We start from the raw sequence: 25,177 nt of genomic DNA on the forward strand, positions 1-25,177 counted from the left end.
AAGTTAGAGAAGATAAACAGCACTCTTCATCTCCCATCCCCAAATCTCCTCCTTTCCCTGGACTCCCCATCTTGATGAAGCATTATCCATCCAGAATCTGGGGTCCTACTAGGAAACTCCATTTTCCCCACCCATTTTAGATCAGTCACTTTTTTCCTGTGCATGAAACTTCCCAAAGGGCCCTCTTTTCTCTATACCAACTGTTTCCACTGAGGCCCTCAATGGGGTCTTGTTGAACTACAGCAGTAACTGCCTAACTGGTATCTTTGTTCATGGTGCCCAGCCACATTGTATCACTGGGAGAACAACAATGATAGAATATCGGTAGTGAAGTGTAACAACTTATTTTATTGTTGAGTTAGGAAGGAGAAATCAGGCATCAATAGCCTATATCCCCTTCCTCTTTTCATCCAACGAGGAGGTAGGAGCCTTCAAGGACTATGCAGTTTTCTCCCTGTTGCATAGGGAGAACTGCCCTGCCTGTACTAAAATGGGTGGATGGATACAATTGCTAGCATTTGAGGTTTAGAGGAGAGAGCTTTCTCAGCTTTACATTAAGCTGTATCCTCCCATTAAACCATTATTGTAAAAAAAGTGATATCGACTTCCATTTGCTGCAGGTGTTTTAACCATTTTTTCAGAATTTGGGGAAGGACTGTAACAAAATATCAAGTTTATTCTCTCAGTAGCCAAACATAAAGGGAATAATGATCAATTGCCTAGTTTTCATTAATAAAGGGAGAGAACGGGTTTTCAGGAGAGTAATGTCTTCCTGAGTACTTAATTCTAAAACAAAATCTTCAGGTGAGAAATTCGGGTCATGACACAATGTCATAAATAATGTCATCAATATTTTAAGCAGGTGAAATGACAGATTACATCCTTTACTCATTATAACTGTCTTGGTTTCAGTTCCCCAGGAAACCAGCTCTGAGGCAAAAACTTGTGTACAGGAAGGTTACTAGCAAGTATACTCAGGAACACAACCTGTAAAGATGTCAGAGAAGCAGAATCAGATAGAGGGAGAAGTGAACTGAGGATAAATTAAAAACAGGGGTATCAGCCAAACCCACAGGGAGTTCTGGAATTGGCCTGGCCCTTGGAGTTGCCTACGCATTAGGGAGACAGGACTAGATCTTTGTACCACTGCAATGTTAAGTCACTTGAAGCAAACTGCACCTCAGGGAGGTGACATGACCATAAGCCAGGCAGCAGTCATCAGCTGAGGACAAGTCTCAGCAAAGGGCTCAGCTGTGAGCTGTCGGCAGCCAACACTTCTGACAGCTGGGAAATAAGGGACTCTCTCCCAAGAGAGCAATCTGGGCAATGCACTGCAAAATCCATTACAGTCCATCCCCAGCATTGCTCAGACCTGCTTGCTTCTCTAGAGAGTTCATCCTGTGTCCAGGATTGTGGGTAGTTGTTTGTTTTTTCCTGTTGAAACCTAAAAGAGGAAGACACATGGTATGAACTGGAGCCCTTGTTGCTATAGCTGGTTTCAATGCTACAACTGAAACTCATAATGCCTTTCTTCCACATGCATCCTAGATTGCTTTCTCCTTCAGCTAGAAACCCTGCTAGTCTAGAGGGCCTATGAACAGAATCACCCACACCCTCATCTCAGAAATCTGAGTCCCTGTTCACCATGCCCTTCTCAAACCATGGTGACTGTACTTGTTCATTTAATGTCAAAATTAAGTAAGGAGTACCAAGAGACACAGTCATGGATCACCTAAGTGCTAGACATATTCTTCCCTGTAGCCATATGTAATGGCAACCCTATCTACTCCTGCTAATAGAGGTCACTTATAGCTGCCAGTGTAGGACTCCTTTCTTTGTCTGCTGGTCTCTTGGACTGAAGGGTCTGAAGCAACTGAAAGCAACCATAATTTAAAGTCCAGTGGGGTACTTACTATGTCCTGTGGTGGAAGCGTTACACCTTTTGGAACCAGGAGCCTGAGCAGAACAGAAACCACAAATTCTCTAAGAGGTCACTGAAAGTAGAGCTACTACCACTTCTGCTTTGGACCCCTGAACTCATATATTCCATCAGAAACACAGCATCACAGAATAGGTGTTCACTTAAAGTCTACTATGTGTAGCTGTGCCCCAATGAGACCTTCAAAAGACCACAGCACTATTCCATCAGCAGCAGGTTCTGGGTGGCATTTTAGGTAATAGGATAAGTGGATCCAATGGACATTTTATCAGTTTCCTATTGCCGTTGCAACACATCTCCTGGATTAAAACAAACTATCTTGTATTTCTGGTGATCAGAAGTCGTGAAATCAAGATGTAAGCAAGGCTACATTTCTTTCATAGGTTCTAGGGGAGACTTTGTTTCCTGATCTCTTCCAGCTTCTAGAGGCCACCTGCATTTCTTGGCTCCCGGCCCCTCCTCCATCTTTAAAGCCAGCAGTGTAGCACCTTCAGATCTTTCTCTTTCTCTTGCAACTCCACTCCTTTGTGGCATCTTCTTCTCTGACTCCGCTTCTGTAGTCACATCGCTTTCTCCCACTCTCACCCGCCTGCCTCCCTCTTATCAGAACTCTTGTGATTACATGGGCCCACCTGGATAAGCTAGGATAATCTCTCCATCCAAAGATGCTTAACTTAATCACATCTGCAAAGACCCTTTTGCCACGTAAAGGAACATATTTACAGGTTCTGAGGATTATAACATGGACATCTTGGGAAGGGGGGCATTATTCAGCCCACCATAGACATGTATCTACTGTCACATATCAGATACCATAAGGTAAGTGGGCTCCTTGGTCTGCTACCGTCACATATCAGATACCATAAGGTAAGTGGGCTCCTTGGTCTGCTACTGTCACATATCAGATACCATAAGGTAAGTGGGCTCCTTGGTCTGAGCCAATGCTTTTCAGGATCCCATATCTATGTGAGTCTTCAGATAATGGTGCTGGCCAATGAATGTCCTATGGACAAAGAGGGCAAACCCATATCAGAATAGGTACCAATCTCAGCCAAGTTAAATCACTGACCCTTCCAAGGTGGAATGTAATCAACTATCCAGCCAGTGCCTGGCTGGTCGGCTTGAGGGATCATGCTGTCTTAAGGGCTTAGTGTTAGTCTCTTTTGCTGGCAGTTTGTGCATTTGGCAGTAGCAGTAGCTAGATCAGCATTACTTAGTAAGAGTCCTTGCTGCAAGTTCCATGCATAACCTCCATCCTTGCCACCCTACAGAGCCTCCATCTCTGCACCAGAGCTACTCCATACATGTGCCTTTTGTGCCACCATCGGGTGGACAAAAACAGAGAGTAACTTCAACTGGTGGAATCGTCCTATGTGATTGTTCACTGACTCTTCCAGGTGAGATGCTCTCTGATGGGCATCACTATGTGATTCAAAGATATTCATGCTTCGTGCTCACTCCAACTCCACTCACATGCCTCTTTTACAGACCTTCTTCTCCCCAATCTTCTAATCTTTTTGCTTTCAGTCCGTTGACTAAAGAGCCAAGCCATCTGCCATTACCATGAGCATTACATATTCTTACTTCAGACTACTTCTTTTATGTGTAAAATGAATGAGAATGTATACTGCATAAAGACTGAACCGCTGAGAGGATTTTGCCTGATTACTATCTAGTGATCCTGCACTGTCAGGATCACAGTGCAACAGCTGTCCATTTTCAGCTTGCTCGCACTCACCAAGCCAACCATCGAATGAACCAAGCTCAACCTTTTTCCTCCCCTACACAAACAGCCATATATTTGAGCTTAGAGGCAGGCACCAGTGCAATAGTGGGGGACAACATGGGCGTCTGGCCTCATCCTCATGCAGCTTACTTATGCTATGGCCTGCCCATGCCCAGTTCTGGGTATCTTCACCTTATCATACGTTGACATTGGGCCCACTGGACCTTATGAGTTGGTGGGTCTGACAAAACGCAGCTCCTAGTGGGCGGTTCTAGCCACTCGACATATCTTGTGATCACCTGACATCTCAAGAGGAGATATTCTGTGTCTCTCAGAGCTCAAATAGTATGCCAAGAGCCATTTTTCAAATAGTGTATAATGTTTTTGCTAAAGATCACATGGTCTTGTTCCAGAGTCCTTAAGCTCTTCTTTGTGATTTTCCCACTGAAACTTCTCATTAATTCCAAAGCATCTTTTCCTGTCACTGACATCTGTAATTTCATAGGTTCTGTCATGTTGTCTGGCCCAAGGAGCAGAAGTGCTTTTTGCACAGCCTAGAAATGATGCAGAATTTTTTTTTCTGCTTTGGGCATCACTTAAAGCTGTCAGTCGTGTGTCATTCAGGAAATGTGTCAGAGCAATATTCTCAAGTAAATATTGTGTCTTCAGAAAATAGAGAAAAAAGATAGGAAGAACAAGATGAAATAATTTACCCTTTACCTTGTAGGAGGTATCTGGCATGCCTCAGACATCTATGCACTCAACAAGGGGAATCTAATTCCACTAACTTTATAACTAACACCTTTCTTGAACCTCTCAAAAGCTTGAGCTACTGCACCTGCAGGCGCACTGACATCCACAGGTATCTGATCCTAGCCATCTCCAGTGAAAGTTTTAGCAATTGCACAGCTACACTTACCACATGTGAGGGCTATCAGTGCTCCATATTCTATCCATCCATCATCAGTGATGGCCCATTAGTATTCTATTGCTGCATAACAATATTACCACAAACTTAAAATGACACACACTATCTTCTAGTTTCTGTGTATCAGGAGTTTGGGCATGACTTATCACTGTCCTCTGCAAGTCCCTAATCAAGATGTCAGCTGAGGCTACAGTTCATCTGAGGTTCAACTGGAAGGAACCACATCCAAACTCATATGGTATTTGGCAGAATTCAATTCCTTGCAGGCTGCCAGGCTGAGGACTCAGTTCTTCATTGGCTGTTGGCCAGAAACTATCATTAACCCTTTTATCATATGATCTTCTCTGTATGATGGCTTACAAAATGGCAACTTGCTTCTTCAAAGCCACTAAGGGAGAGAGGGTCCCAGCAAGACAGTTATAGTAGTATGCAACTCAATTACATAAATATAATCAAGTACATCCTGTCACTTTTCTCATATTCTATTGTTTTGGAGGAATTTGCAGGTGCTACCCACAGACAAGGGGAAAAGTTTATACAAACACAGAGATATTAGGATATAGAGATCATGAGGTCACCTTAGAAACTGTCCATTACAGAGGGCCCTCATTGCCACCTAACCAGTGGATAATCCAGCTCCAAAATTCCATTTTAGAGTTTGGTTCTTCAGACCACTCCCCTTACAACTGAATTAAGTTGGGCTCCCTGGGAAAGAGACTGGGAAACAGATGTAGACTTGCATGCAAGAAGTTTATTGCAGAGTTCTTCTGACAACACTACTAGTGAATGAATGAGGAAAGCAGGATCGGTTGAGAGAGAAAAATGGAACTGTAATGTAACCGCAGCAGATTTTATTGCACGAAGGGTTCTAGGAGCTGGGACGGCTCTTCAAAATCATTCTGAATTAAGGTAAGAGTGCCTGGTCTTTGTGTACCACTTCGAGCAGTTATTTGATGCAGGCACTCCCTGGAGAGGGGTTGTAACCTGGCATAAGACAGTTCCCTAAGGCCAAGAGCAACTTATGGGAAGTCATTTAGCCTTGAGTAGCCAACAGTCAATATTCTCAACAGCTGGGGAATAAGTCTCATACCAGAAAGAGTATCTGGGAGGTACACTATTGTAGTAATCTTTAATAAAATCCAAAGGTATCATATAAAATACAATTCAGTGAACTTTCTGATGCTTTGACTTGACTAAAGGAAGAAAATTTAGGACCCAGGGGAATGAATGGGTTTTTATGCTTTTAAGTATTTTCCATAAATACATATTTCTTTCAGACAGATTACTGACAGATTCTAGACAGGGAATGCATCCTGAGAAGATGCTGGAGTTGGTATATCAAGTAGAATGCTTTGACTGCAAGTAACAGAATACTTCATTAACAGTAGCTGAGACAATTAGGAATTCGATTTTTACCTTATATAAAAATAAGTTTGAAACTTTGTTCAATGGTTCTATGATGTCAGGGGCAATATTTGTGATGCTCTTGGCCTTATCGCATGCCTCTTGTCTTAAGGCTAGGAACATCAGCCATTCTGTCCATCTTTTATGTAGAAAGAAAGGGAGAGAGAGAGAAGTAGTACCAGCAGATTTTCTCTCATTGTGCTGTTCTGAATTGTGTCACAATGCCAACTCTAGGTACAGAACAGACTCACAGAAAAAATATTTCACGTTTTCCAGCATCCAGAGTGGAGGCAGGCAAGGAAGGGGATTCAAAATGGGTGTGGGTGAGCCAACTAATATTTTCAAAGCAGATTTCTGTTTTGCTACTTGAAGTCAGATCTGCAAGCTTTCAAGACCAGATGAAAGATAATAAAATGCCATGCTTTGGCTGAGAAACCAAATCAGGTTTATTATTTGGATGGAAGACCATCTGTATCATTCAGGGTCCAATCAGGAAAACAGATAAATGCATGCCAGGTCATTAAGAGAGAGAATTGAATATGGGGAACTAATTGCAATGCTACTGAAGGAATAGAAAAGCCAAACAAGGAACAGAGATATTTACAATCCCTAGGGCTGGAGACACCAAGGAGAAAACACTGCTACCACGGTCTACAAGCTGGGGCTGCTCAGTGAGAACTGGCTCTACAAGAGGTTACCTGATTGCAGCTGGACCATGGAAGGAGAAGCTGTTCAGCAGGAGCTGGAACCACGGAGGAGATGTTGCCTAAAGGACAGAGAGAGAGAGAGAGAGAGAGAGAGAGAGAGAGAGAGAGAGAGAGAGAGAGAGAGAGATTCTCTTGCTGCCTACTTGCCAGTCACCCATTTCGCCCCCAGGCTGAAGCTAATTTGAAACTAGCTGGCAAGGGAAGCCTGGCAAATGGAATTTGTAGGGATCGTTCCCCTGCTATACAGAGCAGAGCAGAAGAATGGACAGGAATGGACTCAAGAGCAAATAAGGAGATTCCTGTCACACCACTCCACCAACACCGAGGCAGACTTTAGAAGTACCTGCAGGAATGTCACAGTTTGTCTCTGCAAGCAGTGCTCTTTGCAGCACCACAACAATTAGTAATTGATTCAGTTCACAACATTTGGCATCAAATAGATAAGATTATTTTGTCTATCCAAGAAAATTCTGTCACCACATATTAATTTAGGAAGACTGTGAAATATTTTTTATGACTTTTTTGTTCTAAAAACTTTTTAAATAGCTTCCGGTCTAGTTTGAAGGCAAACCTGATATGATATCAAAAAAGGGGCAAAATATTCTTAAGAAAAAATTTTTTATGAAGGACTGGTAAATTGGCTTTTTACTTTCTAAATATAAATGTAGGAATATTCATCAAAATAGAAAGCCAAACTAGGCAAGGTCAAGATTTTGATGTTAAATTTAGATTAACCTACAGAAAATGTAAATTATAGATGATTTATACTTTTTGAACCTGGAGAGATACCTTAGCTACTAGCCTTTTGAGAAGAAACTATAGTCTGTTTTGGCTGTTACATGTCAAAATGTATCCATCAGTGAAAATTCAAAACACTTATTGAATTTTTGAAGGTAGGCAATGTGTTTTGTGAGTTAACAAATTACACAAGAATGAGTATTTTAGGGAAACAAGTATTGTCTTTGGATTCTATTCTTCCTGTCATGTCAAGACACAGTAAATCTTTATTTGTGGACAGGACTCTTTGTTAAGAAAACAACAACAAAACCAACTTTCAAATCCAGCGCTGTGTAACTCAAATTGTATAACTCTTTTGTTACTTCTTCAAGCATAAGATTAGGACATCCCTCAAATAAGGGATCATTAAGATATTAACATAATATTGACAATAATAGCTATGGCCTGCTAGGTAGTATGTTAAGCAAGTAAGTCATACAGATTATTTAATTTAATCCTCAAATAATCTAATGAAGTAGGTGCTATTATTATTCACTTTACTGATGAGGAGATGTAGCATGAGAGAGGTAAAAGTCTTTGAAAAAAAAAAGACCATGACTAATATAGTCATTTCAGAGCCATTTAGTTATATCTGGTTATCTGGATTTGGCAATAACCCTATTAAATATATTTAAAAGAAACACTAATACAACAAAATTGCTATTCTATGTAAGAATTTCAATTATCCTCTTATTATTTAATTTTAATAATAAAGATCAATCTAATATCACCCCAGTTAAAAATGGCTTATGGCCAGGCGCAATGGCTCATGCCTCTAATCCCAGCACTTTGAGAGGCCAAGGGGGGCGGATCACCTGAGGTCAGGAGTTTGAGACCAGCCTGGCCAACATGGCGAAACCCCGTCTCTACTAAAAATACAAAAATTTGCCGGGTGCGGCAGTGCACGCCTGTAATCCCAGCTATTTGGCAGGCTAAAGCACAAGAATTGCTTGAACCCCAGAGGCAGAGGTTGCAGTGGGCTGAGATCACGCCGTTGCACTCCAGCCTGGGTGACAGAGTGAGACTGTCTCAAAAAACAAACAAACAACAACAACGAAAAGGTTTCTATCCAAAAGACAGGCAATAACAAATGCTGGCGAGGATGTGCAGAAAAGGGAACCCCTGAACACTGTTGGTGGGAATGTAAATAAGTACAACCACTATGAAGAACAGTTTGGAGCTTCCTCAAAAAAACTAAAAATTGAGCTACCATATGACCCAGCAATCCCACTGCTGGTTATATACCCAAAGGAAAGAAAATCAGTATATAGAAGAGATGTCTGTGCTCCTGTTTGTTGCAACACTTTTTACAATGGCCAGGATTTGGAAGCAAACTTACTGATGTAAATGTCCATCAACCTATAAATGGATAAAGAAAATGTACACACATACACAATGGAGTACTATTCAGCCATAAAAAGAATGAGATCCAGTCATTTACAATAGCATGGACTGAACTCCAGATCATTAAGTGAAATAAGCCAGACACAGAAAGACAAACATCACATGTTCTCACTCGCTTGTGGGATCTAAAAATCAGGCCGGGCGCGGTGGCTCACGCCTGTAATCCCAGCACTTTGGGAGACCGAGACGGGCGGATCACGAGATCAGGAGATCGAGACCATCCTGGCAAACACGGTGAAACCCCGTCTCTACTAAAAATACAAAAAAAGTAGCCGGGAGTAGTGGCGGGCGCCTATAGTCCCAGCTACTCGGGATCCCGAGACAGGAGAATGGCGTGAACCCGGGAGGCGGAGCTTGTAGTGAGCCAAGATCGCGCCACTGCACTCCAGCCTGGGCAACTGAGCAAGACTCCGTCTCAAAAAAAAAAAAAAAAAAAAAAAAAAAAAAAAAAAAAGGCCGGGCGCGGGGCTCAGGTGGCTCAAGCCTGTAATCCCAGCACTTTGGGAGGCCGAGACGGGCGGATCACGAGGTCAGGAGATCGAGACCATCCTGGCTAACACGGCGAAACCCCGTCTCTACTAAAAATACAAAAAACTAGCCGGGCGAGGCGGCGGGCGCCTGTAGTCCCAGCTACTTGGGAGGCTGAGGCAGGAGAATGGCGTAAACCCGGGAGGCGGAGCTTGCAGTGAGCTGAGATCCGGCCACTGCACTCCAGCCTGGGCGACAGAGCGAGACTCCGTCTCAACAACAAAAACACCAAAAAAAAAAAAAAAAAAAAAAAAAAATCAAAACAATTGAACTTATGGACATAGAGAGTAGGACGGTTACCAGACTCTGGAAAGAGTCATGAGGAGTTCAGGGAGGGGAGGGTGGGGATGGTGAATGGGTACAAAAAAAAAGAATGAATGAATAAGACCTACTATTTCACAGCACAATAGGGTGAGTATAGTCAATAATAACTTACTTGTTTATTTTAAAATAACTGAAAGAATGTAACTGGATTGTCTGTAACTCAAAGGATAAATGTTTGAGGGGATGGACACCTTATTCTCCATCATGTGCTTATTTCACATTGCATGCCTGTATCAAAATATCTCATGTATGCTATAAATATATATACCTTCTACGTATCCAAAAATTTTTTTAAAGTAATAACAAAATTTTAAAAAGATTAATCTAATAACTTATAAATGATACTAAAGTTTTCAAGGTTGAAATACTATAGTTTTAAAATTTCTCTTTTTAGGACAATTATACTTTAATAACTTTCTACATCAGTTGTGAAAACGTCCTCTGGGCTAAATGCATCACAACAATGAGATTTTGAAAGAATGTGATTTGCATTCAGATATATAGTATTGAGTTCACATACTTAAAAAACATATACTAATACATTTTAGAATAAATTTTCAAGGATGAAAATGTCCATATATAACTTAGGACCCCTGGAACTTAAATATTTGGATGTGGGAAAACTTGGACATATAATTTACATCTTTTAAAATTACTATGAATAAAAAAGAAAAACATTAACTCATTATGCTTACGAACTACTGAATATCCCAAGGCCCTAAAAATATACTTGTTTAAAGCAAGAGGTTAAGATAGCCAGGGGATACAATATATAATTTATGTTTGAAATAATTTCGATCGCCACGTTGAATTTTTCCCTTCAGCTTGGAGTATTAAATATATTATATGAAATATACTTTATTTTACGGTGCAATATATTTAAGAATGCATTATCTTATTACCCTTAAAAAGCGAAGGTCACTGAAGAGTAAAGCATGTCTTCACTCTTCAAGCCTTTTTTTTTTTTCCCAAATTGTTCTTAGCTACCAATTTTGTTTTTAAATTCCCCAATACATTGTTGTACAAATCCAGGAAACAAACGCAGGCTTGACCACAGCATTTTCAGCAGTCCTGATGTATCTGATAATATACATACTTCCTGTGTTTGTAATCTTGTAGGTTTAGTACAATATTAACCTTTTAAATGAAATTAACAAACAACACTAATCTGTCCTCTTATATACGCGTTATGGTTCCTGTCCTGTCATTTACTACATCAGCACGGGTAGCTTCCTTTAAAAACAAAATCGTTAAAGATGAGAGTAGGAAAAATGTAAATGTGATAAGAGTTCAAAAAGCTATGGTCCAGGTTTGTAATGTTAAGTGGAAAAGAACGACTAAATTTGTGATCACAAGGTGAAAGATGAAGCCATAGTCTTATACATGGGCAGAGGCCAGAGAGATCTCTTTGCGAAATGAGCATACCAACCACAAAGACTAAAAAATACTACGCCCGTAATAAAATGGGCACAGGCAGGATTTGCCGTAGTTCAGTGCTATTCTTTGAGGGCGAATGTGTCGTAGGTGAACTGCTGTCTAGCCCATTCCGACACCCAAGCCGCCCAGGCGGCCCCCACGCCCCCCCGGCTGCAGCCCTCCCTGTTCACACAAACGCACACACGCCCAGCCCGGCCGCTGGAGGAAACTAAGATGGCAGCGCCGAAAGCACGGGGGCCGTGCTCGGTGGGGTGGGGAAAGAAAAGCAAAGTCCTCTGTGTTTTTTTCATTCTATATAGGTCCCCCTCTTTCCCCAAACACATGGGCTGCGTAAGGCATTCAGTAGTAGAGCTCGCAGGAGAGGTGGGAGGGGACGCTTGCTTTGCATATTGCCAGAAACCCACGTCTCCGATCTGCAGCGACGGTTCAGGCGATCCTCGCGACTTGGGACCACACTCCCCTTCACGTCCCCTTGACAGTGGAAGTAAGGGTGCCTCCAAAGGCCTTTTTCTTCCTGGCATGCGCCCCACTCCCCCGCTATCCCAGGGGAGCCTTCTAAGGTGCCCAGCTGTCAAGGCGGTAGCTGTGGCAGTTGCGGGGACCGGGGAGCGCGCCGTGCGGAGGCAGGAAGAGGAGGAGGAGGAGGAGAAAAAACGCTGCACTGGCTATCAATTTAGAGGAGAGCGACCACTGCCGCTACCGCTGCCGTGGAAGGAAACGCTGCCAACCGCAACAGAAACGCCACCCTCGGATACCTAAGTGAGCATGTGTGCGACTCTGCGCACGCCTAGTTGCGCAGCTCAATGACACCGGCCTTTTTAGGAAGTTATCCAGTTTCCGGGTTTTGAGTATACCCAGGAGGCTCCGAAGGGGCCTGTCTGGGACTGAACAGCAGTAAGGATTGAAGCGAAATTAATGAATGGTGGGAAGAGCCCGGAGACCAGGGCAGCCGCGCGGGTCAATGTCCACTAGAAACTCTAAATGGGCAGTGACTGCACATTCCACCACCTGACCCTGCGCTGTAAATGTTTTCTGTGCAAGCAACATTCATTTAGCCAACATCTATTTCCCTCCTGTTTAGGGCTAGACCCTGTGCTAGGCGCCTGTGATGGTTGAACAGACACCATTGCTACCCTACGGAAACCCTAGTGTTTTGTTTAGTATGTGCTACCATTTGTGAAAATTCATGTGCCACGTTGGACATCCTAGATCCTTTAAGTCCTCCCTCAATCTCATGTAGTGGGTATTCTTTTGAGCATTATTCAGAGGAGATATTTTGCCCAAAGCCAGACAAGTATTAAGTAGCAGAATCAGGATCCAATTCCAGGGCTGTCTGATTTCAGAACCTTTTAGCTACCCTGCTAGGTCTTGCAATAGTAATGGGCCCTCTCATTGCTTACCTGTCAGGCCTTAGAATTCTTAGAATTTAGCTGCCTCTACACCCCTCCAGGGTGAGGGGCTGCCTGGTCAACACTGAGGTCTTTAACTGTGCTGAAGCATTAGGATAGAAATTTAGTCTAATAAATACTTACTGGATATCTAGTACGTGCAGAGTCCTGAAGTGGCTGAAGAAGACACAAAAACAAGCTCTGAAGGAACTTAAGATAGGTAAGGAAACAAGACAACAAAAACTTAACAGGACTAATTACAGTACTACAATACTGTGATTCCACATGTCTGTCCTTTGTTCCTATGTTTATCCCACTGCTAATTATCTTTAAAAAAAATCTAAATGAAATCCATCTATTATTTAAAGCTTCAGAAAAAATGCATTGCTTTCAGCAACCTTCAACCCTAAAACTCGAATTAATTTACTTTCTTATTCCCTGTTGTTTGCACTTCTCAAACACTAAGGAGGATTTTTTTAAATTTATTTTTTTTTTTTAAGAGAAGGTCATCCAAAGAAGAGGCACAGATATAAGAACTAGTACATAGATGAAAGATACAGTACGGGGATGACAGAACTTAGAAATTATTTTGTCAGGACTATAAATTAGGCAACTCTTCAAATTGAGAGTCAAAGGATAGAAAGGTAGTAGGAATCAAGGTGCATTGGCACGTATATTTCTAGAGCATATACTTAGATGTGGTTTGTAGGTTAGTTTGGAACAAAGGACTGAGCACATGTTACTTTTTTATAGATAACAAGATCTGTGAGGGATCTGACATTTTCAGATGCTATACAGTCTCAGTCACAATTATTGTTTCAGATCACATTCAAGAATTATCTTTAAAAATGTAAGTTTGGGCAGAGAAAAATAAACAAGTAAATGGCCACTGCCAAGAGATAAAAGTGCACTCTTAGGTGAGTGAGGAGTCAACAAAAAGAGTAATTTAAAAAATATTATTGCTCTGTTGAGAACAAGAATTTAGGAATGATTCTGGCTTGTAAATACTAGCCTATCTGTTAATTCTACTTTCACACACAAAAAAAGAATGTGCTAGATTACTACCTCTCTTTGTAAGTAAAAGCTATGTTAAACAAGCTTAAATCCTAATGACAAAAACCATCTAAAATAAGATCTCTAAAGGCACTTCTAATTGGGATGGTTTTCTCTGCCTTAAACTCAGCACAGTTAACCAGCACAGTTCACAGAAAATCTTCCTGTTGGGAGCAGAGCCTTAGGGATGAGGTAGCAGGAGTGCGTGCCACTCCTCCTCGGTCGATGGGCACGTTCCCTCTTGCTTTCTGGTCCTTGTTCTTCCACCTGGAGGGAACCTGAAGTCAAAAGCCAGCAGCTGATAGCCTCCCCAGCACTTTCCTTACTCTTCCTCAAGCTGCCAGTAAAACCCGGAGAAGTGGATTGCTTCGGATTCCGCACCACCCAACCGCCCCGAGGCGGAGGGAGTGGTGGCGGAGAGGGGGTGGGGAGGGAAAGGGGCTGCAGTTACTGAGCATGTGCGAGGAGTGGCGCATGCTCTGTGAGGCCGGCAGCTTCCCATTGCGGGTAGCCCGGGCGGTGGTAGCAGTGGTGGCGGCGGCAGTGGCGGCACCGCCTCCTCCTCACACTCCCGGGGTGGCGGGGTTAGATGAGCGGTCCCAGTAGCGGCGAGGGCGGCGCGGGGGGGAGGAGGAGAAGAAGGAGGAGGAGAAGGAGGTCGCTGTCTTTGTAGTCTCCCTGCTGCGGGAGCCAGAGGCCGCCGCCGGAGCAGTCGTCGTTGGAAAAGGGCTGTGTGTGCGCGCGCGTGTCTGCCCGCCTGGCCCGCGGGGACGAGGCGGCGGCGGCGGCGAGGATGATGATGTGCGCAGCGACTGCCTCCCCCGCCGCCGCCTCCTCGGGGCTTGGCGGGGACGGATTCTACCCAGCCGCCACCTTCTCTTCCTCCCCGGCGCCGGGGGCGCTGTTCATGCCGGTTCCCGACGGCTCCGTGGCTGCGGCAGGGCTGGGGTTGGGGCTACCCGCCGCGGACTCCCGGGGTCACTACCAGCTGCTGCTGTCAGGCCGGGCCCTGGCCGACCGCTACCGGAGGATTTATACAGCTGCGCTCAATGACAGGGACCAGGGGGGCGGCAGCGCTGGACACCCAGCCTCCAGGTGCGTCCCCAGGGTGCCCTTCCTTGCGCCCCATGCCGCGCGTGCAACCGCGTGTGTGTGTGCGTGCGTGTGTGTACCTGCGCATTTACTGAGCTTTCAACCCGCTCTGGATGTCGGCTGGTAGGAGCGCTTATCGAGATAGGAGGGTGCGGTGGCTGCAGTTTCTGCTCTAAGTGTGTGTATGTGTGTGAGTGTGTGTGTGCGCGCGCGCGCCTATGTAGGGGGATAGTGAGGAGTGGCAGGGGAGCCTGTGATCCTGGAAAAGGCGATGGTGCTGGCCGGCTGTGACACGTGTGTGTATCGTTGAGGTAGGAGGTGGCATGGGTAGAGTGGGTAAGAGGATGATACACGAAGAGAATGGCAAGAGTGGCAAGGGAAGTGGCATTTTCAGTGTCTCTGCCGCAATGTTATTCGCACGTGCCCCCTCTCCCATGACATTCCTTCCAGCCCTTTCCACCTCCCTTCAATCTGCCTTTCACGAGTCATGGTATAGATTGGTTGAGTTTTGGATAGGCAGGCCCGAGGGATAGGCGTGAGGTCTGGTTTGAAAAGATTTATGAATAAGGGACGCAGACGGAGATCTATGTAGATGCGAAAGGTGTCTGATTGAGATTTTTAGAGCTGTACTTTGATAACGGGGCCTTTTGGTCTTCTCGAAATGAGGTTGCAGTTACTCTTGTGATCTGATGTCCTATCGGCCATTTCTCTTCATCCTCTGTTCGATTTCCTCTGTTACTTACAGGCTTTAGAGTAGAGAGGGTTTTGTAGGGAAAAGGAGAAAACTGCAGAACTTCAGAATATGACAGCTGGTACAGCGTTCAACGGCCACTAGCTAGAAAATCTGAATAGCGCGTAGATCTCTCTCTTTTACTTAGGCTCACTACACCTTCAGCTTCCTTGATGTAGATGTTCAGTTAGTTTCATTTTCTTTTTCTTAAAATGTGGGTGCTATTTTTTTTTTTTTTTCTGAGGGCTCTCCTATTGTTTTCTTTTCCATGCCCTTGCATGCCGCATACCCTGCAGGATGGTGACTGACTTGTTTCACCAGCTTTGACAGTGGTAATTGGGAGTTGGCTTCATCTTCTTTTCCCACAGCTTCTTGCAGTACATGGGGAAAACATAGTAGGAAACTGTCAAAATGAGTTAAAGAGTTTACTGTTATTTATTGAATGTGCAACTTATTAGGCAATTGTTAGATGTCTTTTTCTGCCATTATGAAAGGGACGAGGCAGTAAGTCAGGTATTTGTAGTTTATCACTATGTATTATGGCTTATCTGTTGGAGAGAGTTGTAAAGATGGAGCTTCGCTCACGCTTTTTATAGGTTAACCAGTCTTTTCATGTCTGTGATTGTTTACAGGATTGGGCACAGGAGTAGTTTTACCATATGGATGTAAACGTGTGTAACTACTTTTTGCTATCTGAACTGAAGGCCAGAATGGTACAAGTCTGTTTTTGCTAATGTTTTTGAAAATAGCATAAAACCACATGAGACAATTTGCCCTGATAATTAGGTATGATTTTGATCTGCAGATCTCTAAATTATGGCACCGCAGGAACATCTTTACAAACTCCTCTCAAAGAATTTAAATTTATTTTGCATATGGTTTCCAGACTTATTTAATAATTTGTGACTGGTATATTCCTGTTTTGACTTTCTACTACTAGTGTAATATGATTTCTGTGTATCTAGAACTATATTAACAGTTTTAGACAAAATTAACATAGATTAATCACATAACATTTGTGAATGATTTTTTAGCCTTTGGTCCATTTTTGTACAAGCTGTCAATGAAAAGTAATGAAGAATTAGTTCAAGTATTTCGAGAACTACTCATGGAAATCAGCCTTACATTATGATATTGCCTGCTAATGCTTGTTCAACACATTATTGTTTATTAAAGTGCACATTATTTTATTACAAAAAGTAGCCTGCAACTTCTCTATTGATGATTTAAGAATTAAATCACATTTTTATTAAAGATGTTGGGGAAAGTAGAACTGGGGTTTCAACTCTGAATGAATGATAGAATTATTTGTATAGGGACACTAGTTGAGTTAGAGGAGAAGATGAGATCATTTAGACTGAATGGAGGAAGAATAGAGAATGATGCTATAGTGAGCATCAGGTTTAAAGGTGTGAGAGAAAGGAGACAGTGAAGGAAACAAAATCAAAATTAAGAAGAAAATCATGAGACAGTAGCCTCTGTGGCTCTAGGAGAGTGGATTGAAAATTCTCAGAAGTGGTAAATGGTGAAGAAAGTGAGAACAGTGTTCAGGTGATTGATAACTTTTGAGGAAGTGGTGAGAATAGAGGGATGTGGTGAGGAGTGAATGGAATGTGTTTTTGGTAACTCAAGGGGATTTCAAAGTTGAGGGAAGGATATTCAAATATAGGAGGTTGGGTGGGATATGCAAATATGGGAGGCTAAGTGGAGAGACAGAGTGAAGAAGTGAGAGGGGATAATTGATAGGAAAAGGTCAAAGGGATCTCAGGGACAGAATAAAGGTGACAGGTGGAGAGGTTAGCAATTGAAAAAAGGAGCAGTTAACATAGAAGGAGTGGAGGTAAGTACTTGTAAATATAAAGACTGGGAGTTTATTGAGGATAGGAATCATATCCTGTTCGTTTTGAAAATCCCAATGTCTATCACATTTTTTGGCATGAATTCTGTAAACATGAAGTGCCTGCTCTGTGCCAGGCACTATTGCGGGTGCTGAAGAGGTAGCGGTGAGCAAGATAGACAAGGTCTCTGCTGTCTTGAAAAATCCACTCCAATGCGAGAAATAGACAACTCATAATTTCACTTAGTAATAAGTGACTGTGAAGCCAATAAAACCTATTTCAGGTGATAGGGCAATTTGTAGTGGGGCTATTTTAGGTAACATGGTCAGGAAATGTCGCTTTGAGAGTTGGCATTTAAATTGGATTGCAATGATGAGGAGGCAGATGTAGAGGAAGAATGTTCTGGGAATTTATAAAGGCCTTAAGATGGGAACAAGCCTGTGTTCAAGGAACAAAAACATGATGAGTGAGTTATCAGTCAATGTCGAATGAATTAATTACTCTTTGCTTTAGGTGTACAGTTGAGAAGTTGAGAGTTTCAAACCTAATGGACTCAGTGACTTTGATGACAGTCTAGCGAAGTGGTTAAGAGCTTGGACACAGAAGCTAGACTGGTTTTGCATCCTGGTTTTGTCATTTGCTAGCTGTGTAACCTTGAGTATGTTACATAACTTCTATGCCTCAGTTTTTTAAATATGTAGAATGGGGATCATAATACGTGAATTGTTTTGTAGATTAAATCAATGTATGTGCTTGGCATGTTGGCATGTTGAGTGCTATGAAATATTAGTTACTGTTTTTTTTTTTTTTTTTTTTTTTGCTGAGAGTGAGGGTTTTGGGGACTTGAAGAGAAGGCAAGGATCATGTCTTACTCTTTTATTTTTGGTCTCAATGACTGTGTAGAATGTGGGAATAACTCTTTCATTTATCCAGTGACTGAATAGATATATTTTTGGATGAATGAGGCCAATCAAAATCGGAACATTCTCTTGGGGAAAAGGGGTTGGACAGAAAATGTATAAAGGAATGTTTGATCTGTTCTGAATGTGAATGGCGGTATAGCCATGCACTTGGGAGGCACCATAGCACAGTGGCTAAATGTTAGAGCTTTGGAGGCAGACTCCCTTCAAATGCTACATCTCCCTTTTTCTATTTGTGTTAAATTGGGGAAGTTAATTAGACTTTCTTTGTCTGTTTCTTTACTTGAAACTTTATAGCGTTATCAAAAGGACATTATGTCTGCACCTGGTAAGTGCCCATTAAATGTTACCTGTTATTATTAAAATCACATTTAAAATTCCAATCAGTATGGCACTGTATGTTTTCTCCACACAAAATAGAAATGGAGAAAACCTAGTTGAGTTGATTTAGGGTTAAAGAAAAAATAAAAGGAAGGTTTTGGGGACAGTGTTTGACCATATGGTAAAAAGGAAAGTGATGCCAAGAGGGAACTGATAGACTGGAAGATAAAGAGGAGTCAGGGTATCTGGGTCCTGAAGTCGTAGAAGAACAATGTTACTGAAAACAACAGAGGGGATTGTGACCAAAATGGGGAATCTAAATTTAACCCCCGTAGTCCTTTCAGCTGCTTTATCTCTTTCTTGTTAGAAATGGTATTTGAGTCCATCCTTCAGATGCATGGGATTTTGGTTGTAAGAGGTTAAGTAGTCATTTTAGCAAAACTTCAGGGATTATTTTATTTATTTTGAGACAGGCTGCAGTGCAGTGGTGCGAACGTGGCTCACTGCAGCCTCAACCTCTTGGGCTCAAGTGATCTTCCTGCCTCAGTTTGCTCCAGGGACTACAGGCATGCACCACCACGCCCGGCTTGTTTTATTATTTTTTGTAGACACAGAGTCTCACCATGTTGTCAAGACTGGTCTTGAACTCCTGAGCTTAAGTGATCCTCCCACCTCCGCCTCCCAAAGTGTTGGGATTACGGGTGTGAGCCACCATGCTCAGCTTGTTCAGGGATTATTACTTGGCACTAACCATTAGCCCTATAAAAATTTATAAGACACAAATTCATAAAACACAGATTCTAGACTTGAGTTTATTGTTTATCTGGGAGTGTAAGATACAAAGGCAGATACTTATAGAAGTGTTAAATGAAATGACCAAGAAAGTAGAACCTAGTATGACAAAGCCATGGCATTCTAAGCTGGCTCAAAAGCGTGGGCAGAGATAGGAAAGCACAGTTTGTATGTAGATAACAGCAGTTTGTATGTAGATAATCTGTTAGAGCTAGATTGCAGGTGTCATGAAGAACAATAGTGGAATTCATTCTGGAAATGGAGGCTTTGGCTAGGATGGGGCATCTTGAAGACCAAGGTAAGAGTTAGATTTTATTCAGTAGACACTGATCACCCTTGATGGTTTTAAGCTGTGAAGAGACGTTACTTATTGCAGGAGTATGTCAGGAAGTAATGTGGGATTGAATCTGTATGTGTGCATTTGTATTTGTGCATAGGTAGTAATTTTCTTCATGTCGCTGTTACATCAATGAAATGTGTATGGGTATAAACACATGTTAAGGCAAAACTGCTCTGTTGGTATACTGGTAAGTAGAAATGTGAAATGAATTAGTTTCCTAACTCAAGAGAAGAGAAAAATCTTGCCTTTGGGCTTAAGAGGAAAATAAAAATATCAATCTAAAAATACTTTTGTCCTTTAAAATATTTGTTTAAAAAATCAGCAGAATAGCCTCACTTTTTTTCTTAAAAACCAGATTAAACATTTAGGTTTTCTGAGGAGGGGTTAGGTTAATTGAGGTTTAATTTACATATAATAAAATTCATCGTCTTTAAATGTTCATTTGAAGAATCCTGAAACCATCACCATAGTCAAGTATAAACTGTTTCCATCATTTCAAATAAAAAGTTCCGTCAGACCCTCCTACCCCTGGTTCCTGACCACCGCAAATCTGTCACTAACATTTTACCTCTTCTAGAATGTCATATAAATCTAGCTCCTTAAGGGCAGCGCCCCCAGGTATTGTTCATCTTTCTGTCTTTTATCTGTATTTCCTGTAAGTGGAAGTTAGACCTTAAGGGTTTATTGGGTGTTGGTTAGAAATGTTTTAGCAAGAATATTGTATATGGTGCTGGGTACTGCATGTTGCATTCCATCCAGAGGTTGTGAGTTTGTCTCACTATTTAATACGTTAAATCTGATTACTTGGGTAAGACGGTACCTACTAGATTTCATCTCTGTAAATGTATCTTTTTTCCATTTGTAAAGAGCAAGTACTCACAGGGTAAAAACTTGAGCACATTGTGAATATCTTTTACCTAATGCTTTTAGCATTTTTTGATAACCTTGTCTGAGTCAATAATTTCATTAGGGTTTGCAAAATGATGAATTAAAAAATAATTCTGTTATTTCTTCTATATTTATTAGCTGGGACTCTTCTGCAAAGAAGAGTTTGCCTTCACTGAATGTCAATGAAATGTAGTTTCTCCTAATAAAGCAGCATAAATGCTTAATTCTCTTCCCTCATTAGCCAAATTGATGTAATAGTCCAGTGGTAGTGTGGCAGGTGCTGTGGTTAGCCATTCAGATCCCACTTTCAGGCACATGTTCCCCTAGCTGTTGGGAATATTGGCAGCTAAAACCGATTGCAGCTGAGTCCAACTCCACGCATTGCCCTGAGCCAAGAGTTACCTTCCCCCAAAGTCATGCCTCCTCTTCGGGGCAGTTTACATCTAATATCTATACAGTGTAGAAATATAAATGCCTGGCACTTTTGCTGTAAGACAGGCCAACCTTGAAGTGTATCCCAACATCAGAGAGCTCCCCCATGGGTCTGGCTGAGGCCTTCCTGTGACTGCATTGCAGATCAGCTCCTTCCTCTGTTCAGTCTTATATCTTTCACTGCCCCACAGTTTTTGGTTCGGAGAGCACTCCCCAATAAACTTCTGGTGTGCACATCTGCATTTGAGAGTCTGTTTCCTGGGAATCCTACTACCCAAAATAGTTGGTGCCAGGAGTGGTCTCAGAAAGTAGACTTTATAGTGAGGTTTTGAAGCTGGATTATTGGCTGGCTGGCAATGAGAATCGATTCTGGTGCTAGATGGAGCACTAATACTGATAACGCTTGGCATGCACTATAGTTATGCGAAGTGTTAAAACTTTCACTGGTGGTGAATTGGAATGCTATTTCTGTGGAAGGTAATGCGCTGGTGGGTACACTAGGCTTTTGAGAAGTTCAGAAAAATTAATTGTGAGGACAATCATCAGATGGCTTTTGGTAAATAACATTGATAGACTGGAGAAAGATGATGCAAGGTGGAAGATAATTGGGGGCAAAATGTAAAAGGAAATTTATTTAGCAGCATGTAAAGAAACATATATACAGTAAGAGGAAAAATCTAAGGATTAGACCCAAAACTTAATTTTAAGGGTAGCAGAGCACCAGGGTGGGTAGAATTCTCTCTCAGCTATGCTGAGGTCAGTGTTCTGGTTGGGAAGGAATCCTGACCCTTAGGATGGGGCATCTGAGTGCACTTGAAAACCCTGAAACCCCAGATTCCTCTTAACCCTTTGGGCCTGCAGAAGTGGCCTTCTTCTGCTAGCTAGAGGGTAGTTGCTTGAAGATTGTGCTGTCCCTCTTAACCCCAGCTCCTCCTGTCTCCCCTGCTGGCTATCACCAAACCAACAACTAGGGTTAAGTCACAAGAACACCTAGTTCGGGGTGCTGGATCTGCGAAGAGAGGAACGGACTGTACACACACACACGTTCCCAAACTGCACTGAGGCACCCTAAAGCACTAGCACGGACACACAAGAATACCATGGGATATTTCATAATTTTAAAGGAAACACAGCAATATCTGTCACAAACTACTAGCTCGAGGTAGTTCACAGTTTTGATATTAGCTCATGCTATATTCCTTTTGATGATGTCATATTTTTGCAGGGTTGGATTTTTACTAGTTGTGATACAGATCAAGCACTGCACAAAAATCAGTGTGGAACAGGAAAGGAGGGTGGTGTGTTCAGTCTGATTTCAAGTTTGACAAGTTGTTCTGTGTCTAACAGGCACACATGTCCTATTATCAAGTAATTGAAGTTGTTTGTTTGTTTTGAGACAGAGTCTCGCTCTGTCGCCCAGGCTGGAGTGCAGTGGCGCGATCTCAGCTCACTGCAACCTCCGCCTCCCGGGTTCAAGTGATTCTCCTGCCTCAGCCTCCTGAGTAGCTGGGATTACAGGCATACGCCCCCACACCCAGCTAATTTTTGTATTTTTACTAGAGACAGGGTTTCACCATATTGGTCAGGCTGGTCTCGAACTCCTGACCTCGGGATTCGGTCACCTCAGCCTCCTGAAGTGCTGGGATTACAGGCGTGAGCCACTGCGCCTGACCCAGTATTTATAGTTTTTAAGAAGGAAACAAAAATATTTTTTTCTTCCAATTTATACGTGTTATTTTCTCAAATGTCTACTCATTTGTTAGGACATGAATTCTTATTATTTGGATCTAACTACTTAATAAACACTACTGTTTGGTATTTCTTTTGGACTGTGAGTGCATGGAAAAATTACTGATGATGGCTGTGCATGGGCCCAATAAAAGGATTTTCATTCACCAGTGCTGATCTAGCAACTGCTGCTGCTGAATATCCAGCCTGACAGCAGCAGAGACCAATCATCCTTCAAGCAGGCCAACCAGTCCTTATCCTGTGGAAAGGACTGTGATTCATTTAGATTGGATTTGAAACATATTCTGGGTCTGAATTTGTCTTTCTAGCAGGGTCTCACCCAGGACTACTGTTTGAGGGCTTGCAGGATGTTTGATCCTCCAGCACAGGGATCATTTCAGACTAAGGAACCCACTCTTATTTATTTACTTTAGTTTATTTTTTGAGATGGAGTCTCGCTCTGTTTCCCAAGCTGGAGTACAATGGCATGATCTCAGCTGACTGCAACCTCTGCCTCCCGGGTTCAAGCAATTCTCCTACCTCAGCCTCCTGAGTAGCTGGGACTATAGGCGCACATCACCACACCCGGCTAATTTTTGTGTTTTTAGTGGAGACGGGGTTTCACCATGTGGGCCAGGATGGTCTTGAACTCCTGACCTCGTGATCCGGCCACCTCGGCCTTCCAGAGTGCTGGCATTACAGGCGTGAGCCACCGCACCTGGCCGGAACCCACTTTTATAGAGTAGGAGAATCGTTTGTCCCATCTTGCACCAACCATCCAGAAGCTGATGACTTGATAGAGCAGTAAAACAGTCCTTTGATGGCACAACTGATGATGAGATCCTAGAGCTTGGGCATGATACCCTGTAAGGGTGAAGTGCCCATTCTCCAGTGTTCCCAGTAGGAAGAACACATGAAAGTAGGAGTGGCTCTGTATAGCATCACTCTGTGATTCACCTGGGCAGTTTCTGCTTGCTATCTCTATAGCTCTGATCGCTAGGGGTTAAAAGATCCTGGTTCTCAGAAGAGAAACGTTTCCAACAGAGGGCGCTATGAGAATCTTGTTCTATTTTAAGCTACAGCTGCCCCTGGGATTTGGGTCTCCTTTGCTAAATAAAGAAGTCACCAGGTCAGGCATGGTGGCTCACGCCTGTAATCCCAGCACTTTGGGAGGCCGAGGCGAGTGGATCACTTAAGGTCAGGAGTTCGAAACCAGCCTGGTCAACATGGTGAGACCCTGTCTCTACTAAAAATACAGAACAATTAGCCAGGTGTGGTCCCAGCTAATTGGGAGGCTGAAGCAGGAGAATTGCTTGAACCTCGGATGTGGAGGTTGCAGTGAGCTGAGATCGCACCACTGCACTCCAGCCTGGGCAACAGAGCAAGACTCTGTCTCAAAAAAAAAAAAAAAAAAAAGTCAACATTTGGACAGAGTTAATGTCCTTGTTCATGTGGAGGAGATAGGGCTGTGTTCCACAATGGAGCATGGAGGTTTGGCACACGGGTGATCTATAGGTAGGTGTCTCTTGGTACTTCCTTGTCCAGTGTTTCTGATAAATGGACATGAGAAAGGCCCAATGACCACCCCATGAAGTCAGCCACCTGGACCAGCAGATATACCAGTCATAGATTAAAGGAATCTAGAATGGCTAGTAGAGAAGGGTTGTCAATATCAATTTTACCATCTGTAGTGGCTGGGACTGTGGTTTGACCCACTTTCCTTCCTCTGGAAAGTTTCTCCAGGAAATGACACTCACCAGAATTCTGGAGGAACTTTTTCCATGCCTTATTTGAAGCAAGTGAATCCTAATCATATAATAGGCAAAATATAGTGAATCTTGTAGTGTGGAACTCAGAGCCCCTGCCCAGCACTGATGTGCTCATTCCTCCACAACTGCTGGGAACATTGGTTGGCTACAGACTCTTGCGTAGTTCCAATGTGGGCATTGCCTTTGGCTGAAGAGAGCTGCCTTGCCCTAGGTGATGGATCATTCTTGAGGGCAGCGTGCATGAACTGGTTGATCGGGGCATTTTATGGTTTTTAGTGCTACTATAACTAGTTTTTCCTATTTTTCAGTTGTTTGATATGAATGTATAACAATACAGTTGCTTTTGTATGTTAACTTTGTATCTCTGATCTTTTTAAGCTCATATATTAATTTTAATGGTCTTGTAAATTCCCTGGGATGTTCTGTGTAAATAATCATATTGTCCTTCTTTCTGATCTCTAGGTTCCCTACCCCTCAGCACCTACTTTATTCAAATTAGAAAAGCCTCATTCTTCCTTGTTTTCAATCTGAGAGAAAAACAACTATAAATTAATCTTACAGTTTTTTTAATCATTAAGTATGATATTAGCTGTAGGTGTTTCAATGGCCTTTATCAATTTGAAGATATTCCCTAGTATTCCTACTTTGCTGATAGTTTTTATTTTTTATATTTTATTTTATTTTATTTTTTGAGACAGAGCTTCGCTCTGTT

At 42.5% G+C, this 25,177-nt stretch overlaps 1 protein-coding gene across 13 annotated transcripts in view; it reads left to right on the plus strand.

The window, feature by feature from the left end:
• The first annotated feature begins 14,107 nt into the window (after positions 1-14,107).
• MYCBP2 (MYC binding protein 2) overlaps positions 14,108-25,177 on the plus strand; it is a 292,153-nt gene continuing 281,083 nt past the window's right edge. For 12 of the 13 annotated variants that reach the window (XM_030921889.1, XM_030921891.1, XM_030921901.1 and 9 more), the window contains exon 1: positions 14,118-14,710. In XM_030921889.1, the coding sequence (XP_030777749.1) occupies positions 14,409-14,710 (302 nt within the window). In that variant the 5' untranslated portion in view covers positions 14,118-14,408. Of the gene's footprint in view, positions 14,711-25,177 lie in introns of all 13 variants that reach the window. The other variant, XM_010374615.2, reaches the window with a different exon arrangement.

This window comes from Rhinopithecus roxellana, chromosome 18 (genome assembly GCF_007565055.1).
Source record: "Rhinopithecus roxellana isolate Shanxi Qingling chromosome 18, ASM756505v1, whole genome shotgun sequence".
In the NCBI taxonomy this organism is placed as follows: domain Eukaryota; kingdom Metazoa; phylum Chordata; class Mammalia; order Primates; family Cercopithecidae; genus Rhinopithecus; species Rhinopithecus roxellana.